This window comes from Lepidochelys kempii, chromosome 2 (assembly GCF_965140285.1).
Source record: "Lepidochelys kempii isolate rLepKem1 chromosome 2, rLepKem1.hap1, whole genome shotgun sequence".
Taxonomy (NCBI): Eukaryota; Metazoa; Chordata; order Testudines; family Cheloniidae; genus Lepidochelys; species Lepidochelys kempii.
Genome location: NC_136381.1, coordinates 210,597,177 through 210,624,857, shown reverse-complemented (window position 1 = coordinate 210,624,857; position 27,681 = coordinate 210,597,177). Strand labels below are relative to the sequence as shown.

The 27,681-nt window shown below is 40.8% G+C and overlaps 1 protein-coding gene across 1 annotated transcript; it reads left to right on the top strand.

Annotated features, from left to right (window-relative positions):
* The first annotated feature begins 12,671 nt into the window (after positions 1-12,671).
* On the top strand, positions 12,672-16,377 carry IL6 (interleukin 6). Its single transcript, XM_073333744.1, has 5 exons — positions 12,672-12,749; positions 12,870-13,057; positions 13,764-13,877; positions 14,051-14,197; positions 15,952-16,377. Exons 1-5 carry the CDS (start codon positions 12,731-12,733, stop codon positions 16,141-16,143), a joined length of 660 nt encoding a protein of 219 aa, XP_073189845.1. The 5' UTR covers positions 12,672-12,730; the 3' UTR covers positions 16,144-16,377.
* The last annotated feature ends 11,304 nt before the right edge of the window (positions 16,378-27,681 follow it).

Sequence of the window (27,681 nt, the reverse complement as noted above, 5' to 3'; positions counted from 1 at the left end):
TGTACCCCCTTTTACCAGGACTGAATTTGATCCATTGTTGTTGGTTATTACTGCTCTATATCTTAAAAGAAGCAGCATGACCATTTTATATCATATGTAAAAAAATTTTGGCTGACAGTCTACATTCCTAGTTACCGAGATATGATATGAAGTTATGATAATAATTTCATCATCATAATTTGATATTAACCATCTTCCCACATCCCACTATAGGATAAAGAAACAAAGTCTGATATTTCTTCACTACTGCAACATTGTTAGACATGACATCACAAAAGAGCTTTCTGTAGTACTCTGCATTTTACATATCCACAAAACATTTTCTATGTAGAAACAGGCAGTCTGTGTCATTTTGAATATGATGGACAAAAATAGCCCTCATTATATCCTAGCTTCTATTCTCAGTACTATTCAGAAAAAGAAGAACTAAGCCAAATAAATAAATACAAGACATACCAATGACCTAGAAGAGGACTAAACAATATATGACATTGCAGAACGCTTGTCCCTCTCACCAACAGAAATTGATCTAATAAAAGAGATCACCTTGACACTCTAATATCCTGGGACCTACATGGCTACAACAACACTGCATTACAGATGGCATGAAATTATAAAAGTTGGTCATTAGTAAAGACAGAGAGAGACTGAATTGCAAGGGAGCTGAATAACCTGATAAGGAGCTTATGGTACCTAATAAAGGTTATTTATTAATGGGAATTTGGTAAAAACCAAAGACACCAAGATTTTATATATATAAAGTAGTTCATATCCAATAAAATGGTAATTAAAATGGATCTAGGTGAGATTGTGAATACAGCATTCATAAAATGGGAAGCTTAAAGGATGGTAACACTTTCCGAAAACTACAACTAAACCACAGTATACAGAGCAAGAGGATTTATTGAGAAAAACATAATGGAACTATAGAAGAACGATAAAACCAACAGTATCAAGGACTGAGAATAAAGCCATTGTCTGTGTTAATTGAGGACATATCCCCTGTAAATTGCACAGGTTTAATTTAAACTAGTTTTTAAACTGATTCAGTTAAACTGGCATAAACCCCTAAATGGACACTTACTTCCCTTAAGAGTGGCTTATTTCAGTTTAGGTTAAACCTGTTCCTAGTTGATTTGGCTATCTCGCTACTGGAAAGAAAAAAAGATGTATTTTCATATAGAGATAGCTATCCTAGTGGAGACAAGACAGAGGTATTTTTTATTTGAGTGTAGCTAATTGAGGTCAACCCTAGATCCCCTCCCCACCTGGGGCTGACCTCAACTAATTACACTGAGGTAAAATCTACGTGTTCTTTCTGTCTGCTAGGATTTTACATTCAGAGAGGTTTCAGAGTAGCAGCTGTGTTAGTCTGTATCCGCAAAAAGAAAAGGAGTACTTGTGGCACCTTAGAGACTAACAAATTTATTTGAGCATAAGCTTTCGTGAGCTACAGCTCACTTTATCGTTCATTCAACGCTACCAGCATTCCCAGCTATCTTTGAGACACCACTCACTTCCTGAGGAAACTACAATCCATCGGTGATCTTCCTGAAAACACCATCCTGGCCACTGTGGATGTAGAAGCCCTCTACAGCAACATTCCACACAAAGATGGACTACAAGACGTCAGGAATAGTATCCCTGATAATGTCACGGCAAACCTGGTGGCTGAACTTTGTGACTTTGTCCTCACCCATAACTATTTCACTATTTGGGGACAATGTATACCTTCAAATCAGCAGTGCTGCGATGGGTACCCACATGGCCCCACAGTATGCCAACATTTTTATGGCTGACTTAGAACAACGCTTCCTCAGCTCTCGTCCCCTAATGCCCCTACTCTGCTTGTGTTGCATTGATGACATCTTCATCATCTGGATCCATGGAAAAGAAGCCCTTGAGGAATTCCACCATGATTTCAACTATTTCCATCCCACCATCAACCTCAGCCTGGACCAGTCCACAAAAGAGATCCATTTCCTGGACACTATGGTCACATAAACACCACCCTATACTGGAAACCTACTGACTGCTATACCTACCTACATGCTGCCAGCTTTCATCCAGACCACACCACACGATCCATTGTCTACAGCCAAGCTCTTTGATACATTTGCTCCAACCCCTCAGACAGAAACAAACACCTACAACCCCTCAGACAGAAACAAACACCTACAAGATCTCTATCAAGCATTCTGACAACTACAATACCCACCTGCTGAAGTGAAGAAACAGACTGACAGAGCCAGAAAAGTACCCAGAAGTCACCTACTACAGGACAGGCCTAACAAAGAAAATAACAGAATGCCACTAGCCGTCACCTTCAGCCCCCAACTAACCCTCTCCAACACATCATCAAAGATCTACAACCTATGCTGAAGGACGACCCATCACTCTCACAGATCTTGGGAGACAGGCCAGTCCTTGCTTACAGACAGCCCCCCAACCTGAAGCAAATACTCACCAGCAACCACACACCACACAACAGAACCACTAACCCAGGAAACTATCCTTGCAACAAAGCCCGTTGCCAACTGTGTCCACACGTCTATTCAGGGGACACCATCATAGGGCCTAATCACATCAGCCATACTATCAGAGGCTCATTCACCTGCACATCTACCAATGTGATATATGCCATCATGTGCCAGCAATGCCCCTCTGCCATGTACATTGGTCAAACTGGACAGTCTCTATGTAAAAGAATAAATGGACACAAATCAGAATAAATGAATAGAATGGACACAAGTCAAGAAAAAATGGACACAAGTCAAGAATTATAACATTCAAAAACCAGTCAGAGAACAATTCAATCTCTTTGGTCACTCGATTACAGACCTATGATGAAGTGAGCTGTAGCTCACAAAAGCTTATGCTCAAATAAATTTGTTAGTCTCTAAGGTGCCAAGTACTCCTTTTCTTTTTTACATTCAGTTAGATGTCTCAATGTGAAACATAATTTTTTGTAGTACAGACGTAGCTTTCAGACAAAGTGAAGTAAGCCTGCTTTTACACATGGAAGAATGCCCATCCATGTTACCGCTAAGCTGTGTGGCTATGCAGCAAGCTATCAAGGGCTATGCAGGCAGGGAGCGGCACCTCTCCCCCAGCCCTGGAGCTGCCGTGGCTGGGGAGAGGCACCTCTCTCCCAGCCCCGGAGCTGCAGCGGTGGGAGAGAGGTGCCTCTCTCCTGGCCCCAGAGCTGCAGCGGTGTGGGAGCAAGTCCTCTCCCCTGGCCCCGGCGCTGCCCTGGCCGGAAGAGGCGCTCTCCCCTGGCCCCAGGCTGCTGTGTCGAGAGAGGGCTGGGGTGAGTCCTCTCTCCCTGCCGCAGCCCTGAGGCAGCCTGCACCCCAAACCCCTCATCCCCTGACACAGCCCAGAGCCCGCCCTCCCAGCCAGGGCCCTCCCCCTCCACACCGCAACCCTCTGCCCTAGCCGTGAGTCCTCTCCTACACCCCAAACCCCACATCCCCAGGCCCACCCCAGAGCCCGCCCCCCCACTCCAACCCTCTGCCCCGCCACTGAGTCCACTCCCACACTCTGAACCCCTCGACCACACCCCCCGCAACACATCACCTCCATATTGGTGCACATAACAAAATTCGTTCGACACACAGATGTAAAAAATTAGAGGGAACGTTAATGCTCACACAGGCCTTTGTGTTTTAATCACACCTTTAACTAAACTGGTTCAAAGGAAGAGTGAGTTCTGATGCGCCGGGTGAGAGGCACAATACAGGACACGCGGCCCATAAGGATGCAGGAGAGACAAGATTGTCTAAGTTAGAACCTCCTTCCTGGGATCACTGCATCACTGAGTACTCTGGCACTGCCCCGACACGTCTTTCTCGCCCCAACCTCTCAGCCAGCATCCCCCCTACAGTAGGGTTTGTTAGGACAGTCCTCCCAGAGCAGCCTTATAGCCGTCCTCCACGGTACCAGCACCAGGAAAATCCTTCCCAAGCTGGACATGGAGTTTAGCATCCTCTTATGCCACTTTGGCCCTTTTAGCTGGCATAAAGGAGCCAGAGCAGAGATATGGATCTCATCTGTCAAATGTAGCTAGAAACAAAGGCTTAGATCATCCAACTGAGATATGCCTAGCTCAGGGCAGTGGGGCTAAAATGGTTTAAAGCTGGGGCCAATTTGGCCCCCAGAATAGGTTAGATCAGCCTTAGAGATGAAAGCACATTATATTACCATTGTTGATTTTTATAATGTTAGTCGTGGGGGTGATGCTGTGAACGCTATCAGCTAGTAAATGACAAATACTCTGGAAAACACTTGAACAAAATCTTAAGTGATTTTTCCAGTTTAGTCAAATTCTAACCATTGAAGCTTGTTGAAAACTAGGGCATTTCTTTCAATATTTTCAGAAACGTTTGCCCTCAACGTTTTGAAATGAAAAATTTCATTCAAATTCCAAAATGCAAATAATTCCATGCAACTTTATTTGGTCAAAATGGGAAAATAAATTAGCAAAAAAATTATTTCAATTTTCTCCCTTTTTAGTATGTGAAAATTTAAATCACTTCTAATGAATAGGAATGTCTCCTTGGGATAAAAGGGAATATATTGAACATGATTACATTATCCTGCCACAGTTTTCCAATGTATTCAGTTTATTAAAACTTATATAAATATTGAATATATGAATAAAATAAAATGGTGTCCACATTCTACATGATCCAGCTCCGTATTACTCAAATGGTTCAATAACATTAAAGATATTTTAAATATGGAAAAATTGACAATAATTAATAAACTCTTGAATGCATGCCCAAAATATAATTAGTATTATAATATTCTTAATAGTTTATTCATATCTGGTTGGTCTCTGTTCATGTAACTCATGAGGACATTGGCCTCCCTCTTTTTGTCTGTTAATTATATGAAGCATATTTGTGGTTTTATATAGGAAGGTGCTAAAGTTTAATTGAAGGCTTTTCTCTTATAAGAAACTAGAGGTGATAATCCAGCTATACATATATCCATTTAGCTATGGGTTTAAAATTGCAAGGATAATTTAAAAAATCACTTTTCTTTGTTGTAGCTTGAATTTGCAGTGCAGTGTGCATCTGTATCCTGCTTATCTTGTTTCATTGTAATGTCTTGTACAATAATTCCCTTTCCCAGAAAGAGCTGAAATAACAATAAGAAAGACATTTAAATGAACCCATCATCTCATTGTCTTGGCAGTAGATATAAAAGCAAACAAGAGAAGGAAATGGGAAATAAAGTCTTGCACTGCAGGATGATGCAAGGTTCATTGAATAGGAAGACTCCCATTAACCTCAGTGAGCTCTGGATCATGTTCTATGGAGCTGATTCTTCTACTTTTGAAGTCAGTGGCAAAACTCCCACTGACTTCAAAGATAGAGGATTGAGCTCTATGTGAATAAAACTGGTGATATCACTAGACACAGACCGTATAGGTGCCATTTGATGGCAACTCAGCAAGCATATTCTGTAAGTGGAAAAGTTGCAAACAGTATAATTAGGATGTAAAATGGACATAGGAATTATAGCCAGGTAGAAGGATTAGGAAAGTTAGGTGAGCATTCCTTTAAAAAAGAAAAGGAGTTTAAAAAGAAATATTGACTGATACACATACACTTGTAAGAGGTGGATGCCCCAAAGGAAGTATGACTGCCTCAAAATCAAGACGGCACAAACAAACTGAAGCTTATAAAGCACTAAACACCTGGGGAATTTAGGAAAAATGCATTTTATATAGAAATGAATCAGTGTGTGGGCAGCAAAGGGAAGCTGCAACTCTGAATGCAGTGGATCCAGTGAAAATGCTCAAGAGTGAAATCACAGTGCTTAGAAGTGTCTGTGAATGCACATATTTTTATGCTTTTTATGTTCCTTTCGATTTGAGTAAGCTCTTTGGGGGAAGAGAGCTTGGCCTTTTGTAAAGTGCCACTGACATGTAAAGTGTTATATAAACTATACATAATAAAAAATCTAATTATCTTCTCAATAAAAAATGCTTACTGTTCTGAGATGAACTTCTGTATCACCCACATTTATATTGATTGCATTGTCCTTGTTTGTCTTTCATCTCAACATTCGCCCTCCCAACTTCTCTTTGTCACAAATTTTCAGAACTAACACTTTATATTTACAAAGCAATCCCAAGAAGAAACTGAAAGGTTTCTCAAAGACAAGTGAAACTTGAAGTCGGATTATTTTTAACTGAGTTGTTTCTTTGGAAATGATGGGCTTACTTCCTATGGAAACTAGACAAATCACTATTCATACGCAATTCTCACAAAATGGGGCCTTTTGACAAACAAGTCTTATGACTCAGTGAGTGATCTTATAGTCATTATGAATAAGCCAAAAATGATCAGAAAGTCAACACTGAATACTAGGGTATAAAGCAGATACCCAGATAGCAAATGTAAAACAGTTATAACAACACTGCATCTTAGAGGCAGGCATTTAAGAAGTGTGTGAATTTCATAATCATGAAAAAGATGGACAGCCCTGGAGATTGCTATGCTGCTCAGCCAATGTGCACAAATATTATCCTGAAACGACCATCTGCATAGGTGAGGAGATTAAATTATCTCCATTGCCCATCCCAATGTTAGCCTCTGTCAGGGGCACCAATTGTAATTATACTTTGACTATATGGATACCTATCACTAAGAACTAGACAGCAACCATTAACTCATTTTGCTGATACAGATGTTATCAGCTTCTGTCAATACTGACCTGGATTGAATTTGAACCAGTTACCTAACGAATGGAGCTATGCCTATTTGCATCAGCTAAGGATCTGCCCATTGAATTTCATCTGCCATCATGCTGCCTGGTCGCTTCGTTTTCTCAGGTCTCTCTAGCATTCTTCATAGATGCATGATGTTTAATTGTAACCATCAGGCCAAGTCTACCTTAAAAATTGTTGCTGGCATAGCTAGATGGGACAGGGGTTGTGAAGAGGTGTGAGCCTTGACCTGCGCTGGACAAAGCCCTACTGTAGATACAACTGTACTGCCAAAACTTGCTCCCACTGTGGACCTAGCCTCCGTGACAAGTGGTTCAAGAGCAAAAATGACTGTAACACGATTACCACTTGATTAGCCTGGCACTAGAAAGCACTTTGTAGCCTGAGAGTCTACAAAAGGGTATCTATCATCCCTTACACACTCTCCTCCTCTGATTTTGTGACAACTTTGATTTGAGAGGCACTCCATTACAAAACTCAGTCTCTTTAAATTGCCCAGTGTTCCCTGAGAGTAGTTGTCTCTATGGCCTTTTTTCATCTACAGCAGCCTACAAAACAGGATTGGCTTAGGGGAAACATAGAACTTGTCCAGAAGAATGAATGACAAAAATTCTCCTCTTGAGTTAGCAGGCAAATCTGGAAAACCACCGTACAAACTTTAAGATGACCAAGGACTTCTCTCCCAAACTAAAGGCTTCTCTCATAACACCACCATCCAGACATAGACAAGCAAGGGAATCCAAACAGTTTGCATATGCGGCTGGTTGAAATGCTCAGAGAGGAAATTTCTGACTGTCTTTCACTAGGCCTGTGGTTTTAAAATGATGAGAATGTGCTAAAAGGGGAGAAAAATGTTTACTCCCCTGCACTTTTTGTGCAAAAATCCCAAATGCCTCTGCAGTTCCCCTAAGAGCTGGCAAATAATCAACAAGTAAAATGCAATGCAGCAAAATGACTTCTCTTAATGAAAAGGAATCCTTTGGTGTACATTTTCAAATGAAGAAATCCCTCTGGCTATGAACTGTGCTAAGACAGGACAGTAAAGGACCTGTTTACTTCAGCTGTGTCACAAGGCACCTTGGTTTAATGCTGCCTCATTCAATAGCACCCAACAGAGCCAATGGAGATTTATTTGGAAATACTTGGGAGTAGAAATTCTCCCAGTTCTTGAAGCTCGGTATTTTTTTATGGAGGCAGTTTCTGGCTGAGGTTATCATACTTAGCTTCCATGGATCCTCAGAAGACTGAGGAAGAGAACCAGTTCTGGGCACCAACAGGACCTGCAACTTCAGGGACTATAAGCACAAAGGCTCCTCAATAGAAAGAAGTTTGTCTTGTTGAGGGTGCAAGGACCCCTAATTCAATATTCACAGGAGTCCTGTATAAATGCTGCGGAAACTATCTGAGAATATAAATCAAAACTATGTCAGTGAAATTGGCTTCAATTCCCTCTCAAGAGACGGTCAGCCATGTATATGCCATTTGTTCATTCTTTATTCTGATCCCAATTTTCATGGGCTACAAATGATGGAGGGACTCTTCCACACTCTGAACAGATTTCTCTATAGAAGCACAAAACTACATGCTTAGTAGCATTCCTACTTTTATTAAAAGTATTATAGTATCCTATAGTAATAGGCTCAAATAATGCAATAAGCACATCCCAAACTGTAGTGGTTTGGATCATTACTGTAGAATATTGGAGATTTTTTTAAAAACAGAATGTAAATAAAGTAGAGTGGAATATATAGCAGCTCTAGCAGTAGTTTTTCAAATCTTTATTCAATCACTTCTTTTCTATACAGAAATGGCAATTATTTATCCATTTATTTTACTCATTTAGCAGACACCCTTCTTTTGCTGACATTAGCATTGTTTTCTGTCTCCACCCTTGTTTGAGCTTCTTCTAAGCATGCATCTGACAGCTGACATGCTCTGACTTCTACACCTCAGCATTCTTTAGAATTTTCCGATGGTATTACCATTTTCTCTGAGGGTAGCAACCTTGGGAGTAACCCACACTTCCCCTCATCCTTATGAAAAAAACATTTGTATTCAGAGTTACCTTTGTGAACATCAGTAGTTAAAAAGGGCAGGGGGGACTAGGGTATGGTTTTTAAAAGCTCTTAGTATTGGCCTACCTCTGCAGCCATTTAAATTAATGGTAGAACTCCCATTGATTGCACGGGAGTTGAGTAAGGCCAACAATGAGTACTTTTGAAAATCCCACCCTTACGGAGTTTTTATCCTATAAACATGTAGGTGTTATGTTCTACTGTACGGATAACAGATGGCCTCCATTTCACCTGATATGGTCCCTTGAAATATGTGTTAACTATTTATCCTAAACAATATTTGCCACCTTGCATTTAGCTGTGATACACTGAGCCACGACTACACTAAACCTACATCGGTATAACTATGTCACTCAGGAGTGTGAAAAATCCACCCCCCTGAGCGACGTAGTTATACCAACTTAATCCCCATGTAAACAGCTACGTCGATGGGAGAAGCTCTCCGCCTCTCGGGGAGGTGTATTAACTATACTGACATGAGAAGTTCTCCCATCAGCCTAGCAGTGTCTTCACTAAACCACTGCAGTGGCGCAGCTGCAGCATGGTACATGAAGACAAGCCCTAAGTTTCCCAGACCTAAAACTTGTCTCTCTCACCAAGAGAAGTTGGTCCAATAACAGATACTACCTCACCCATCTTGTCTCTCTTCCATATCCTGGGACCGACATGGTTACAACACCACTGCAAACACTGATCATGTTACACAAAATTAATCTGCAAAACTCCTTGCCATAAGATAGTAATGAAGAAAAATGCTTAAAATAATTCTAAAAAAATATTGGATTTTTATATGAATAATAAGAATACCTTCAATTTCACTAGGTAGGACAAAATATATATATAAGGGATCTCAACTTCCAGGCTTCAGATCAACCACTTATTGTCTGTGATTAGTAAGAAACTTTCCTCTTAGGCATAACTGTCCATGCCTGTGGCTGTGTGTTTTATGCCTTCCTCTGAATTGGCCAGTCTCAGAGAGAGAATACCAGACTGAATACCATCTGGCCACCAGTCTGATCTGGTTCTAATGTTCTGATACATTAGATTATATAATGTCAGTGTTACATTTATATATATGCATTGATCATATGAAATTAATGCTATGAATTAAGGGGGTATCGGAGGGCTTTGTGTCACAGAAGGTCATTGCTCTGGCTTCTCAACTAGAGTTCAAATGGCTCCAGTCAGATTTATGGTCAAGTAAAAATGGGTTTGGTGGTCTCTGAACTTTGCCACAAGGGGGTTGTTGACCACATTTCCACACTGCAGCAAATTATGTACAATTACTACAATGCACTTTCCTATAAATTGCCAGTATGACATTAAATATTGTAGCACTTTTTGTAAGAACAGCTGAATGTGTTTTGAAGAAAAGGGAAGCATTGTCCGTCCTTAACACTCACTTGTCCCATGATACATATAGAAAGTAAATTAATATTTTATTAGGGCTGTCAAGCAATTAAAAAAATTAATCGCGATTCGTCTCACGATGAATCGCACTGCTAAACAATAATAGAATACCATTCATTTAAATATTTTTAGATATTTTCTACATTTTCAAATATATTGATTTAAATTACAACACAGAATACAAAGTGTACAGTGCTCACTTTATATTATCGTTTTTATTACAAATATTTGCACCGTAAGAAACAAAAGAGAGTATTTTTCAATTCACCTCATACAAGTACTGTAGTGCAATATCTTTATCATGAAAGTTGAACTTAAAAATGTAGAATTATGTACAAAAAAGTAACTACACTCAAAAATAAAACAATGTAAAACTTTAGAACTTACAAGTCCATTCAGTTCTACTTCTTGTTCAGCCAATCGCTCAAACAAGTTTCAAGGAGATAATGCTGCCTGCTTCATGTTTACAATGTCACCTGAAAGTAAGAACAGGTGTTTGCATGGCACTGTTGTAGCTGGTATCACAAGATATTTATGTGCCAGATGCACTGAAGATTCATATGTCCCTCCATGCTTCAACCTCCATTCCAGAAGACACATGTCCATGCTGATGATGGGTTCTGCTAGATAATGGTCCAAAGCAGTGCAAACCGACGCACATTCATTTTCATTATCTGAGTCAGATGCCACCAGCAGAAGGTTCATTTTCTTTTTCGGTGGTTTGGGTTCTGAAGTTTCCGCATCGGAGTGTTGCTCTTTTAACTCTTCTGAAAGCATGTTCCACACCTCCTGCCTCTCAGATTTTGGAAGGCACTTCAGATTCTTAAACCTTGGGTCAAGTGCTTTAGAAATCTCACAGTGGTACCTTCTTTGTGTTTTATCAAATATGCAGTAAAAGTGTTCTTAAAATGAACAACATGTGCAAGGTCATCATCCAAGACTGCTATAACACGAAATATATGGCAGAATTCAGGTAAAACAGCAGGAGACATGCAATTCTCCCCCAAGGAGTTCAGTCACAAATTTAATCAATGCATTCTCTTTTAACGAGCATCATCAGCATGAAAGCATGTCCTCTAGAATGGTGGCTGAAGCATGAAGGGGTATATGAATGTTTAGCATATCTGGCAAGTAAATACATTGTAATACTGGCTATAAAAGTGCCATGCGAATGCCTGTTCTCACTTTTAGGTGACATTGTAAATAATAAGCTGGCAGCATTATCTCCCGTAAATGTAAACAAACTTGTTTGTCTTAACAATTAGCTGAACAAGAATTAGGACTGAGTGGACTTGTAGGCTCTAAAGATTAACATTGTTTTGTTTTTTGAGTGCAGTTATGTAAAAAAATAATCTACATTTGTAAGTTGCACTTTCATAATGAAAAGATTGCACTACAGTACTTGTATGAGGTGAATTGAAAAATATGATTTCTTTTATCATTTTTACAGTGCAAATATTTGTAATAAAAATTATAATATAAAGTGAGCACTGTACACTTGGTATTCTATTCTGTAATAGAAATCAATATATTTGAAAATGTAGAAAAGCATCCAAAGATATTTAATAAATTTCAATTGGTATTCTACTGTCTTTAGTGAAGAAAATGTGTTTTTATGGTCTTCTCCACATGAAAAAACTGTGCCAATTTCAACAAATCTCTTTAGAAACTGATTTAGCTAAAATCACTTTATTATAAGGCACTCTTAAACCCAAATAAGAGTATCCACACACTAGGCTCAACCAACTTAAATCAATTTCTCAAGCCATTTAGTTAAACCAGCAAAATTTTCTCATTTATACCAGGCCTAAATGTACTTTGACATGCCTACCACACTACTGGATTCTGTAAAAATAATTAACAGTAACTGATACTCACTGCTATCCATCATCTACCATCTAATTCATCCTTTTGAGAATTACAGTCTTTTTTTATTTGTATATTTTTATGAGTTGTATTTTTTTCTGAATGGTCTACCAATTATTTAGGGAATTAAATTATGCTTCCTTTCCCTTAAAAGGATGACTGCTTCTGCTGCACATGACATAATAATTATTAAATGTCTGTTTTCTCCCAAGAATGTATTTGCTTCTTGGGATAGCTGCACCCTTGGTTTAATGCCAAGTAAAAGGGGTGAAATGAGTATCCAGAGCAAGTGATGGAAGCCTGCTGCTTGAGTCATTTACTGTAGTCCAGAACACATTGCAGGGGCGTTTCTGTCTTATTACTATTTTTCCATCCTTAATTCATTATTATAATGAGCTCAGTTTCCTGAAGTGTTTCACAATAGTATCCTATACCTCCCCTTCATTAGAAGCCCAATAACAGTTTTCATTACAACAAAAGACAAAAAAGTTTTTTTCTAATACTGGATTTTCCCAGTGACCAGTGGCAATGAATATAAATATGCCCAAGATCAGGGATTCCTGCATCTCATTCTGCTCTCCAGCCCTCTGGCCAGCAACTATTTTGAAAGAGCAAAGGGGGGAAAAAAGAGAAGGAAATGAATTATCTTCGGGGATGTAAGTAACACAGATGCTCAGCAGCAGAGTGAGCTAGTCTCTCCCACTGTCTTTTTGACAGTGTGTGTAACTTAATTGGCAGGATTTCACTCCACTCCCTTGTCTATTTCCTCTTCTCAGACTCTCTCTTGGCAGCGGCAGCCCTGACATTGCTCGTCGGGACCAAAGCTGTCCCCCTCCCAGATTCCTCCGGGGAAGAGGAACTTGTTGATGATCCCTTGGACTCGCTTGCCAGAAGCCCCTTGCTGCCTGATTGTGAATCCCTGGCATGGCTGCTGCACAGCAAAGCGGCCAAGCTGAAGGACGAGGTGGGTAATACACGGAGGCAGCTGGGACTGGGATCCCAACCTGAGTTAGTCAGTTCTTTGCTGCACTTGGCAGGTTTTAACAGCAAAGGGGACTATCTGGTGTTTTATGCCTCTCCTTCCCTCCAGCTGTTTTATCTGGGATATTGTTGTCATTTGTCTTGAGCTTGGCCATGGAATTGGCCACCTCTCTGTCTGATTGGGCTGCAGGGTGGCTTATGCTGGTTTCCCATGGGCAAGGCCTAAGAGAGCATGGAAGTGAATTCCTTTTAGTCCTGAAAAGCTCGTGGGCCACGAAGATATTTGTCAAAAGTGGAGTGAGTGTAGGCAGGCACAATGCACAGCCACCCAGAGCATTTTTATTTACAGGACATGCAGTCTCCTGACCTTCTACAGGAGCAAATATTTGAGACATACATCTTAGAAAACATACCAATCTGCATTAGTGTAACCATGCTGTGTATCAGACAGACTAGTGCAAATTGTTTCTGATGGGAGATTATGAAAAGCATAGAAAATGTAACAGTGATTTCTAATTAGTTAGGACAACATATTCTGCTAAATAATTTTAAACGCTGATTAAAAAAACATTTTTGTGGAGATTTCAGTAATGCACAAGGCCTTTCTACTGACATAGTTATACAGTGCCTTTTGCCTGGGAAATGGTAATGTGATAAAGGTGTAATAAAATATCTGTATTTACTCCCAGATGTGTGAGAAGTTTACTGTGTGTGACAGCAGTATGGAGATGCTTGCCCAAAACAATCTGAACCTCCCCAAGATCACAGAGAAAGATGGATGTCTACTCTCTGGATTCAATGAGGCAAGGAATCAATAACTTTTATAATAAATTAATAACCCCATACATAGGGCCTTATCTGAAGCTCACTGAAGCACTGTATAAACATTAGCTAGTTAACTGATACATAGAAACAATATTTTCATCAAATAATGTTTTCTGCAATAAGTAATTTCCTTACCCTTCTCTCATTTTAGGAAAAATGCTTGAGAGGAATCTCCAGTGGACTTTTTACATTTCAGACATACCTGGAATATGTACGAGAAACATTTATTAGTGAAAAGCAAAAAGTGGAATCCATATGTTATGGTACAAAGCATCTGGCAAATACTGTGAGGCAGATGGTGAGTTATTTTTATGTTTACCCATACATAATTGTTTTGACTTTGATTTGAAAAGGAGACAGAAATATTATGCTCTGAAAAATACGTAGACACTGATAGTGATCCCATTGGTTACAATGGAAGCAGGCTGGCTCCACAAATCCATGCTCTCAATATTTATCAGAAAGGATATCAATGGTAAATTACAGATTTTACAAATATTTTCTGACAATTAGATTGTTCTTTCTACAGCTTATTGTTATCTCTAATTTGCACACCAGCTCTAGCAAGTAAATGTGCCACATTATTTTGCAAATGACACAAAAAAGTAGATGCTGGATTGGTGACAAAGAGAAATCTGCTTTCTGTTAATTTTTTCCTAGTAGTTGTAGAATTAGGACTCAATCCTGCAGTCTCTTCATGCCCAAAACTCCCACTGAAGTAAAAAACAAATACTCTTAAAGTGACCCAGAGAAAGACTAGAGAATACCTTTAACAAACAATATAAATATTTAAAATCTCATAAAAGCAAGCTTTCATGCAGGATCGTATGATATGATTAAAAATTTTCAGTTTAAAATCAAATGTACAAGTTATAGAATTACTGATAAACACAACCTATAGGTTAATGACTTGGCTGAATAACAAGTGCCACCTACAGAGAAACACTTGCTTTTTGCATCACATTTGATAACACCGTAACATTTTACAAAAGCCTGAATATTTGTGGACTCAGAAAATTAAATGCTATTCAGTTCTAATAGCTGTTCTGGATGTTTTGCAATACCTTGAAAGGACACATTAGCTGTGCTTGTATGTCTTGCAATACTTTGAAATGTAACTCTTTAAAATTCACTCCATTCCTGCAATTCTTACTTGCACTAATAGCTCTTCATGTGAATAGATTCTTTGTAGTCAGTGGAGCTACCCGGTGAATAAGAACCACTTAAGTGAGTGAGTGTTGCAGGATCAAGAATTATGGAAACTATAGGCCATTATTTCCTACAAGCTATTTTTAATGCCTTGAAAAGCCATTTGTATATATAAAATAAATGTTGTATAGTATTTATTTTCATCATTTTTAGATGAATGGGAGCTGAACTTTTTCCACACAATGATAACCTAGAATAATAGTCCTGTTATGGAAAGATAATGGACCATTGATTTCACCTGTATATCTTGAAAACATTGATTTATGGCAATTGTTTGTGTTGCTCTATAGCTGGATGAACTCAGTGAGACTTTAGCCTTCATGAAAGTGAGAAACTGATTGAACTGGCTGGAACTAAACATAATGCCTAACAAAAAGCTCACAAGTAAAACCTGTGCCTGTGGGAACGATGAGAGATCCTGGGGAGTAGAAATAGAGTCTGCCTTCCCAATTAGGAAGTGGGGCCTGGACCACCCATACAGCCAAACTGCCCTAGCTGCTACTGAGTATGGGGATGACTTTGGGACATAGCCTATTGCTCACCTGTTGTTAGTTTGTGGTCAAGTAGATCCATAGAACCATTGCCAGGTCAGATTCCGAAAAAGATTCCCTAGCACAAGTAGTACAGGCTACAAATGAAACTCAAGTACCATAGATTACAGTGGGGATAAATAAGGTTATATAGCCCCATCAGACTATCTGCTGACCCAGTAGTACAGCAAAGAAAAGCATGTGCTTTCTTGTAAGCATCTTTTACATTTTTCACACGCATAAAGGCAGATCCTGTCCATCAAGAGCATTTTATAGTATTGTAACCAATGTATTTTTATTTTCTTTTTCATAGGTGAAAAATCCTGATGCAGTGATCATGCCAGACCCAGCTACCCAGAGCACACTTTTTGCAAAACTGAAGTCAAATAAAAAATGGATAGAGAAAATCAGCACCCATCTCATCCTCCGAGACTTTACTTCATTCATGGAGAAAACTGTGAGGGCTGTTCGATATCTGAAAAACATCAGGAATCTCAGTGTTTGAATGTTTTAATTCAGGCACATTTCTTCATCACAAAATCTGTCATGTGGCAGATGATGGTGTTGTTCTATTTTAAGAACCAGAAGTAATCAGAATAGTTTATATTTTATTAAGATTTCCTTTTACAAATGTATTTATTGTTTTTTAAAATATTTATTTTTTTAAAAATATTGCCTATTTATTTTTCCAGGATTTAGAGATAATTTAAACAGAGCCTAGTTTATTTCAATATTTACTTCCACTACCAGTATTTATTACCACTATTTACAATACAAACTGATTTCACTTAATATTCAAGAAAAAGAAATTCACTTGAGACGGTTGTATGTAGAATGAAAACACAGACTAATTTATGCTTTGAAAATGTGTGAGAGAGTATTTAACTTCTATTTATATTTAAAGAAAAATAAAAGCAGATTAAAAAACAACTAGCTTGTATGTATTTAAATAAAAGTATGGAATTCTGCTATATCCAAACTTCACCCCTAGAATTATTTATATTCTACATTGCCTTCATTCAGCAGCCATTCTGGAAGATTATTATTTTTTGGGTAACTAGATCAAAGTTTCTAAAAACAGCTATATAAAGAGTCAAATTATTAAAAAGAATGATAAATATCAGCCTAACAGGAGTAAACTCTAATTCAGTGGTTCTCAACCTGCGGTCCACGGGCCACGTGCAGCCCAATAAGCACACACCTATAGCCCGTGTGACATCCTCAGGGCCACACAGATAGTGTATATATTGTGTAGATGTGGCCAGCATAACACATAGAGAGCTGCATATGTGGCCCACAAAGGTAATTAGGTTGAGAACCACTACTGTAATCCCACATTGTTAGACTAAAGCTGAAAACCATTAACAAAAACACCTATGGCAACTTGCCTCAAATGATCCACATGCAGATATTAAAAAAATATATCCCACTGCCAGCAAACAATCTACAGCAGCACATATAAAGGAAACAGGAGTCTTGACCCTTGCCCTAATGGAGGACAAACACAGTCCAGGGTAACAGATCTGATGTATAAAGTTCTTTTCTGGAGTCTATATAAAACATTCTAATGAGCACTTCCAAAGCTATACTTAAAACCTATTGGGGCCAGGTGAAGAAGGGACAGATGGAAATTTCTTGTGTCTTCAAGGTAAGGGACTGCCTCTTCCCATGTTCTTATATTATCTAACACAAAGCATCTTATAATTTTATTTATTTTGTAAGTAATATAAAAAATTTTCACTGTGTAAAATGCTCAGATACCACAGTAACACCCTTAATCTAAAACCTACAGGCTGATTATTAGATTTATAGCAGTCATTCAAAAGAATTTACTGAACTTCAGCAAAGTCCCTTTCAACAGACCAAATATTTTACAGGAGAAAGTATCTGGATTTTTTCCATGCACAGTGTTCATCTGTAATGAGTTGCTCTTTTTATTTTTATTGATTTGACATGGTAGATGAGAAAAAAAGTCAGGGAAACATGATTTACCATATCATTCTTAATTCTACCTGATTGTTCCCAGATAATACCATATACAGAGCCCAATCCTGCTCCCATTAAAGTCAGTGCCAAAATTCCCATTGGGTTCAAGCAAGTCCACATTTGATTGCTAAAGGGATCTATACCACTGAAAAAATATTTAACAAAGCCTCTATATGCTGTACCATATATAAAAAAGGGATCCATTTGATGTACAAATATTTTATTTGCCATTTGTACTTCCCAGTGTAAAGTAGGTAATTTGGAGAGGGAATGTGAGAGGCTTTCCTTCCAGGTTCAGCTTTACATGGTGACCAGCAATGAACCTGGAACAGATGTCCCATGTTTTCTTTCCTGTCTGAAGCCGGAAGGGACTTCCTGTGCATAAAGTGCAATTTTGTGACTGTACTGGAAGAAAAAATTCTTGGACTGGAAGGTCAAGTGGAAGCGCTACGGAGAATCAGAGAAGCTGAGGAGTTCCTAGACACCCAGGTTTGAGTAACACCAGTACCCCAGGTTCAAGGACAGCCACCAAAAAGTCAGAGAGAGAGAGGAAGTCAGAGAAGAGGCTTGACAGTGTATAACCACCAGAGGCAAGAGGTCACAGCAGCATTCTGCATGACTGGAAACAGACAAGGATGGGGGGGCTGTGGCCACCAGAAAAAAGAGGGCCAAGAGGAATTCCAGAGCTAGAAGTTTCCAATCAATGCCAGGTCCTCAGTATGGAAACTGTGGAAGATCTCTCTCAAAATCCAACTGGCCCGAGAGACTGGAGGGATGTTTGGGTCTCTCCTGTGGATGGCAGCTCAGCCCAAACTAAAAAAATCAAGCAGGCACAAAAAGAGATCTTCAACTGCCCCAGGAAGACGGATGATCCTTGTTGGGCATTTAGTACTCAGAAGAATCAAAAGCACATTCTGCAAAGACAGGCAGACAACAGGACAGTGTTCCGTCTTTCTGGAGCCGTCAGTCTAGACTGGATAGGCTTCTGAAGTCAATGGGCAAGGATCCATTGGGGAGAGAGTTTATAGTGGTGCTAATGATGCGCTGTCATGGGATATCTCACAGATAAGAGAGAACTTCAGGGAACTCAGAAGCATGCTAAAGAAGAATATCCAAGCGATCTTCTCAGAGATCCTTCCTGTTCCATAAGCAAAGGAACACAGAAATTTCTGAAAGTGAACTGCTGGCTAGGTAAGTGGCAGAACATGGAGGGTTTGGGTTTTGTATAACATTGGTCCATCTTCTGTGAGGAGAGGGAGCTGTACAGTTTGGATGGCATCCATCTCACTGAAGGAGAACCGACTTTTTCAGGCTGGCTAGTATAGTCAGGAGGGATAATAACAAAAGGGAAGAGTAAACAGAGGGAAAACCATGACCACTCATTTAGCACAAAATTGAGATGTTAAGAGAACAAAATTAATCAAAGGACAAGAAAAGAAGAAATTCTTTAATTGCCTATACATCAATGCTAGGGAACCTGGTTAACAATCAAGAGGAGTTGGCATTGCTCATTTATGAGCACATATTTGATCCAGTTGATTTTACTGCAACCTGATGGGATGATTCACATAGTTGGACTATTAAAATCAATTGTTATAACCTAGTTATAAAGGATCAATTGGGTAAAATGTAAAAAAATGGCATTACCTGTTTCTGAGTAGCTGACAACTCAGAAGAAAATGATTTTGAATGCTTACAGATCAATGCCCTAACAGAAAGCACAAGAGGGGGTATTAGTTACAGACCACCAAATAACATATAACAAATGGAAGAAAGGGGAAGTCAATAGTAATTAATATAAAACTGAAGCTAGGAATTCTATAAAATTGGTAAGAGAAGCAAAGGGATACACAGAGATATCTATCTCCAGCAGAGTTAAGGACAATAAGGAATTTTTTAAACCTACATTATGAACAAAGAATCCTAACAACAGTACTGGTCAATTCTACCATTTGCATCTTGGAATGATCAATAATAATAATAATGCAGAAATGGCAGAAGTGTTCAATAAATATTTCTGTTCTGTATTAGGGAAAAATATGATGTAGTCATATCATATGAAAATGTTCTTTCCATTCCACTAGCATCTCATAAGGAAGTTAAAGAGCAGCTACTAAAATTAGACATTTATAAATCAGCAGGTTCAGATAACTTGTATCCAAGAGTTTTAAAACAGCTGGCTGAGAAGCATGGATTGTTAATGTTAATGAACAACATTGTTAATATTGATTTTCAATAAGTCTTGGAACAGTGGAGAAAGAAAGCTAATGTTGTACCAATATTTTAAAAGTATAGATGGGATGAGTTCGGTAATTCTAGGCCTGTCAGTCTGACATCAATCCTGGGCAAAATATCGGAGCAGCTGATATGAGTCTTTATCAAAAATTAAAGGAGAGTAATATAATTAATGCCAATCAATATGGGTTTATGGAAAATAGATCCTTTCAAACTAACTTGATTTTTTATGAGATTACAAGTTTGGTCAATAAAGGTAATAGCATTGACATAATATACTTAGACTTCTTTTAAGACATTTGACTTGGTACTGAATGACATTTTGATTAAAAAGCTAGAATGATATAAAATTAACACAACACACATTAAATGAATTGAAAGTTAATTAACTGAGAAGTCTCAAAATGTCATTGTAAATGGGAAATCATCTTTGAGAGGGTGTTTTGCTTGGGGTTCTGGATTAGTTCTTGGCCCTACACTATTTTGACATTTTTGTCAATGAACTGGAAGAAAACATAAAATCAATTATAAAGTTTGCAGATGACACAAAAATTCGGACTGGTAAATAATGAAGAAAACAGGTCACCCATACAGAGATTGCTGGATTGCTTGGTAAACAAGGCACAAATAAACAATATGTATTTTAATAAACAGTGACCAAGATTTTGGTGTCATAGTGGATAATCAGCTGGACATGAACTCCCAGTACAATGCTGTGGCCAACAGGGCTAATTCAATCCTTGGATGTATAACAAGGAATCTCAAATCTCTACATTTGGCACTGGTGTAACCGCAGCTGAACACTGTCCTGTACTGGTGTCTACAATTCAAAAAGGATGTTGATAAATAGAATAAGGTTCAGAGAACCATGAGAATGATTAAAGAATTTGAAAAGATGCTTTACAGCACAGGTTTTCAAACTTTTTAGGCTGTGTACCCCTTTCCAAATAATGTAGTCTTACTGCATACTCCAATCTGAGATAGGGTCATAATATACCTATGATTAGATTGCCAAGTCTTACTAAATAAAGTGCGTTGTTCGCCACTGCAGGATTTTTCTTGCGTACCCCCTGACAAGAGCTCACATAGCCCTAGGGGTACGTGTATTCCAGTTTGAAAACCACTGCCTTATAGTGACAGAGTCAAGGAGCTCAGTTTATTTAGTTTAACAAAGAGACGGTTAAGGAGTGACTTGATCACAAAGTACCTACAGGGGGGAAAAATATTTGATAATGGACTCTTCAGTCTATCAAAGAAAGGTATAACATGATCCAATGACTGGAAGTTGAAGCTAGACTGGCAATGTTTAATTCAAGCTTGGAGATTTTCTAAAAGATATGAGTAAGGCTGCATGTTTGTCGAGGAAGGGACATGTCACCACTTCCGGGGAGCCACAAGGAGCCAGCCAGCCCCGCCCAACCACCACCACCCCTCTGAGCACCTGTGGCTCCCCCTCCAGCATCCCCCCAGGCTGCCCCAAGATTTAGTAAGGGGTATATAGTACAAGTCATGGACCGGTCACGAGCCATGAATTTTTGTTTTCTGCTTGTGACCTGTCCATGACTTTTATTAAAAATACCGTTGACTAAAACGTAGCCTTAGATATGAGGAATCATTTGAGGGAAGTTCCATTGACTATGTTATACAGGAAGTCAGACTAGATGATCACAGGCCCAACTTGATGATCACTTTATTACCAGCAGGAGAGTGAGTTTGTGCCCTGGTCTACACTAGGACTTTAGGTCGAATTTAGCAGCGTTAAATCGATTTAAACCTGCACCCGTCCACACAGTGAAGCCCTTTAATTCGACTTAAAGGGCTCTTAAAATCTATTTCCTTACTCCACCCCTGACAAGTGGATTAGCGCTTAAATCGACGTTCCCAGCTCGAATTTGGGGTACTGTGGACACAATTCGATGTTATTGGCCTCCGGGAGCTATCCCAGAGTGCTCCATTCTGACCGCTCTGGACAGCACTCTCAACTCAGATGCACTGGCCAGGTAGACAGGAAAAGAACCGCGAACTTTTGAATCTCATTTCCTGTTTGGCCAGCGTGGCAAGCTGCAGGTGACCATGCAGAGCTCATCAGCACAGGTGACCATGATGGAGTCCCAGAATCGCAAAAGAGCTCCAGCATGGACCGAACGGGAGGTACGGGATCTGATCGCTGTTTGGGGAGAGGAATCCGTGCTATCAGAACTCCGTTCCAGTTTTCGAAATGCCAAAACCTTTGTGAAAATCTCCCAGGGCATGAAGGACAGAGGCCATAACAGGGACCCGAAGCAGTGCCGCGTGAAACTGAAGGAGCTGAGGCAAGCCTACCAGAAAACCAGAGAGGCGAACAGCCGCTCTGGGTCAGAGCCCCAAACATGCCGCTTCTATGATGAGCTGCATGCCATTTTAGGGGGTTCAGCCACCACTATCCCAGCCGTGTTGTTTGACTCCTTCAATGGAGATGGAGGCAATACGGAAGCAGGTTTTGGGGACGAAGAAGATGAGGAGGAGGAGGAGGTTGTAGATGGCTCACAGCAAGCAAGCGGAGAAACCGGTTTTCCCGACAGCCAGGAACTGTTTCTCACCCTAGACCTGGAGCCAGTACCCCCCGAACCCACCCAAGGCTGCCTCCTGGACCCAGCAGGCGGAGAAGGGACCTCTGGTGAGTGTACCTTTTAAAATGCTATACATGGTTTAAAAGCAAGCATGTGAAAGGATTACTTTGCCCTGGCATTTGCGGTTCTCCTAGATGTAGTCCTAAAGCCTTTGCAAAAGGTTTCTGGGGAGGGCAGCCTTATTTCGTCCTTCATGGTAGGACACTTTTATCACTCCAGGCCCGTAACACATACTCGGGAATCACTGTAGAACAAAGCATTGCAGTGTATGTTTGCTGGCATTCAACCAAAATCCGTTCTTTCTCTCTCTGTGTTATCCTCAGGAGAGTGAGATATAATTCATGGTCACCTGGTTGAAATAGGGTGCTTTTCTTCAGGGACACATTCCTGCTGGGCTGTTTGCCTGTGGCTGAACAGAAATGTTCCCCGCTGTTAGCCACGGCGAGGGGGGATGGTTGAGGGGGTAGTCACGCGGTGGGAGGAGGCAAAATGCGACCTTGTAACGAAAGCACATGTGCTATGTATGTAATGTTAACAGCAAGGTTTACCCTGAAAGAGTGTAGCCACTGTTTTATAAAATGTGTGTTTTTAAATACCGCTGTCCCTTTTTTTTTCTCCACCAGCTGGATGTGTTTCAATGATCACAGGATCTTCTCCTTCCCAGAGGCTAGTGAAGCTTAGAAAGAAAAAAAAATGCACTCGAGATGAAATGTTCTCCGAGCTAATGCTGTCCTCCCACACTGACAGAGCACAGACGAATGCGTGGAGGCAAATAATGTCAGAGTGCAGGAAAGCACAAAATGACCGGGAGGAGAAGTGGCGGGCTGAAGAGAGTAAGTGGCGGGCAGAAGACAGGGCTGAAGCTCAAATGTCGCGGCAGCGTGATGAGAGAAGGCAGGATTCAATGCTGAGGCTGCTGCAGGACCAAACCAGAATGCTCCAGTGTATGGTTGAGCTGCAGCAAAGGCAGCTGGAGCACAGACTGCCACTGCTGCCCCTCTGTAACCAACCGCCCTCCTCCCCAAGTTCCATAGCCTCCACACCCAGACGCCCAAGAACGCGGTGGGGGGGCCTCCGGCCAACCAGCGACTCCACAACAGGGGATTGCCCAAAAAAAAGAAGGCTGTCATTCAATAAATTTTAAAGTTGTAAACTTTTAAAGTGCTGTGCTTAATGTGCTGTGTGGCATTTTCCTTCCCTCCTCCACCACCCCTCCTGGGATACCTTGGTAGTCATCCCCCTATTTGTGTGATGAATGAATAACGAATGCATGACTGTGAAGCAGCAATGACTTTATTGCCTCTGCAAGCGGTGATTAAAGGGAGGAGGGGAGGGTGGTTAGCTTACAGGGAAGTAGAGTGAACCAAGGGGCGGGGGGTTTCATCAGGGAGAAACAAACAGAACTTTCACACTGTAGCCTGGCCAGTCATGAAACTGGTTTTCAAAGCTTCTCTGATGCGTGCCGCGCCCTCCTGAGCTCTTCTAACCGCCCTGGTGTCTGGCTGCGCGTAACCAGCAGCCAGGCGATTTGCCTCAATCTCCCACCCCGCCATAAACGTCTCCCCCTTACTCTCACAGATATTGTGGAGCACACAGCAAGCAGTAATAACAGTGGGAATATTGGTTTCGCTGAGGTCTAAGCGAGTCAGTAAACTGCGCCAGCACGCCTTTAAACGTCCAAATGCACATTCTACCACCATTCTGCACTTGCTCAGCCTGTAGTTGAACAGCTCCTGACCACTGTCCAGGCTGCCTGTGTACGGCTTCATGAGCCATGGCATTAAGGGGTAGGCTGGGTCCCCAAGGATACATATAGGCATTTCAACATCCCCAACAGTTATTTTCTGGTCTGGGAAGAAAGTCCCTTCCTGCAGCTTTTGAAACAGACCAGAGTTCCTGAAGATGCGAGCGTCATGCACCTTTCCCGGCCATCCCACGTTGATGTTGGTGAAACGTCCCTTGTGATCCACCAGAGCTTGCAGCACTATCGAAAAGTACCCCTTGCGGTTTATGTACTCGCCAGCTTGGTGCTCTGGTGCCAAGATAGGGATATGGGTTCCGTCTATAGCCCCACCACAGTTAGGGAATCTCATTGCAGCAAAGCCATCCACTATGACCTGCACATTTCCCAGGGTCACTACCCTTGATATCAGCAGATCTTTGATTGCGTGAGCTACTTGCATCACAGCAGCCCCCACAGTAGATTTGCCCACTCCAAATTGATTCCCAACTGACCGGTAGCTGTCTGGCGTTGCAAGCTTCCACAGGGCTATCGCCACTCGCTTCTCAACTGTGAGGGCTGCTCTCATCCTGGTATTCATGCGCTTCAGGGCAGGGGAAAGCAAGTCACAAAGTTCCATGAAAGTGCCCTTACGCATGCGAAAGTTTCGCAGCCACTGGGAATCGTCCCAGACCTGCAACACTATGCGGTCCCACCAGTCTGTGCTTGTTTCCCGAGCCCAGAGTCGGCGTTCCACAGCATGAACCTGCCCCATTAGCACCATGATGCATGCATTGGCAGGGCCCATGCTTTCAGAGAAATCTGTGTCCATGTCCTGATCACTCACGGGACCGCGCTGACGTCGCCTCCTCGCCCGGTATCGCGTTGCCATGTTCTGGTGCTGCATATATTGCTGGATAATGCGTGTGGTGTTTAATGTGCTCCTAATTGCCAAAATGAGCTCAGCGGCCTCCATGCTTGCCTTGGTATGGCGTCCGCACAGAAAGAAGGCGCGGAACGATTGTCTGCCGTTGCTCTGACGGAGGGAGGGGCGACTGACGACACGGCTTACAGGGTTGGCTTCAGGGAGCTAAAATCAACAAAGGGTGTGCCTGTACATCAAGGAGTATTTCAGGCAGGACTGCACGGAGGGTTCCAATAAGAAATGGTGCACCAAAGTTATCGTTCTTATTGGAACAAGGAGGTTAGCCTGGCCTCTGATTGATACATGGCTAGATTAACCTCACTGCGCCTTCTCTGTGACTGACTGCAGTGTGATCTAGACAGGGGAGGAGGAAAATGAGTCCAAAACAAATCTGGTCTATGTCTTGTTCTGACCCACTCCATCGATCCTTTACATCTTTGGCTGGCAGCAGACAAAAAAGGCGCGAAATGATTGTCTGCCCTTGCTTTCACGGGGGGAGGGAGGGTGGGAACGGGGTCCTGACGACATGTACCCAGAACCACCTGCGACAATGTTTTTTGCCGCATCAGGCATTGGGATATCAACCCAGAATTCCAATGGGCAGCGGAGACTGCGGGAACTGTGGGATAGCTACCCACAGTGCAACGCTCCAGAAGTCGACGCTTGCCTCGGTACTGTGGAAGCGCTCCGCTGAGTTAATGCACTTAATGCACTTTAGAGCATTTTCTGTGGGGACACACACACTCGAATATATAAAACCGATTTCAAAAAAACCGACTTCTATAAATTCGACCTAATTTCGTAGTGTAGACATACCCAAATGTGTGTATGGGGGAGGGGGGGTGAGAAAACCTGGATTTGTGCTGGAAATGGCCCACCTTGATTATCATGCACATTGTAGGAAGAGTGGTCACTTTGGATAAGCTATTACCAGCAGGAGAGTGCATTTGTGTGTGTGGTTTTTGGAGGGGGGTGAGGGAGTGAGAGAACCTGGATTTGTGCAGGAAATGGCCCACCTTGATTATCATACACATTGTGAAGAGAGTGGTCACTTTGGATGGGCTATTACCAGCAGAAGAGTGAGTTTGGGGGGGGGGGGGCAGAGGGTGAGAAAACCTGGATTTGTGCTGGAAATGGCCCAACTTGATGATCACTTTAGATAAGCTATTACCAGCAGGACAGTGGGGTGGGAGGAGGTATTGTTTCATGGTCTCTGTGTGTATATGTCTTCTGCAGTTTCTACGGTATGCATCCGATGAAGTGAGCTGTAGCTCACGAAAGCTCATGCTCAAATAAATTGGTTAGTCTCTAAGGTGCCACAAGTACTCCTTTTCTTTTTAGATGATCACAGTTATCCCTTCTGGCCTTGGAATCTTATGGCATAGGAGGAAGAGCATGTACTTTCTGGAAAGACTGCAACCAAGTATAGTGGGCTAAGCGTGATCCTGTTTGGGAATCGTCTTTAATAAACCAACTCTCAGAACAGGGATTTGAATTGAACTAGAGTCTGCACTTTATTTGACCTCGCTGGCTGGTGTATTTGAACGCGGCTTTTAACTCAAAAAAGCCCTTTTGAACAGTTAATTTCATGCCCAAAAGGAAGTACATGTCCTTGTTCTTCTAATCAATGACCTTCTCTTGCTCTGCATATCCATCTCCCAAATGGAAAATACTAAATTAATGTACGTAGAACCTAGAAATAATGTATGCAAGCTCATACTTTACGAATTTAAGGACTGGCCATTGCACAGCACAAAAGTGAGGGCAAGGGCTCTTAGAAATGTATTAAACAAGTCACTTGTAAAAATTAAATCAGTCATGCAACTTAACAGGATGTGGTCTTTAATCCACGCGGGGGGGGGGGAATTATTTCCAACTTTTTTTGGTAGATAGCAGCATAGGGTTAGTTCCAACTTTCCAAAAGGGTATTTCCAAAACCACTTAAAGCATGTTTATATAACCTATTCTACATTTTAAGAATTTTTAGTCACAAGGAATGTGTAATAGTGTTTTACAATACTGCATTAGAAATACTGTATTTTCCACTGAATGCATCCGATGAAGTGAGCTGTAGCTCACGAAAGCTTATGCTCAAATAAATTTGTTAGTCTCTAAGGTGCCACAAGTACTCCTTTTATGTTTTGTGCACTCATCCAGCCCATTGTTTTTACATAAAAGACATCCATGTAAGACATATAATTTTGTATGTTATACATTTCCACAAACGTACTCTTCTTATTTTAATATAGACTAAGAGCTTGTACTTGCTGTGACCAAATTTTTACTTAAACATGGATTTTAAACAGTTTTAGTTTACAACGTTCTAAATTTAAACGCTATTGGCTGTAAAGCTAGTAAGGCTTTTTCTGATGAGAGTTGGAGAAAACAAAAAAACATACTTTGTTTAATAGTGAAGTGCAAGTACACTTCATATCTTTAATTTCATTGGGGGTTTGCAAATAATGGAGAAATTCAAGGAATATCTGATTGACTGGCAAAAAATTGTTAAATAATTCCTAGATTCATTTTTCTAAAAGAGCAATTATTATTTTGTATTTTTAAACTTTC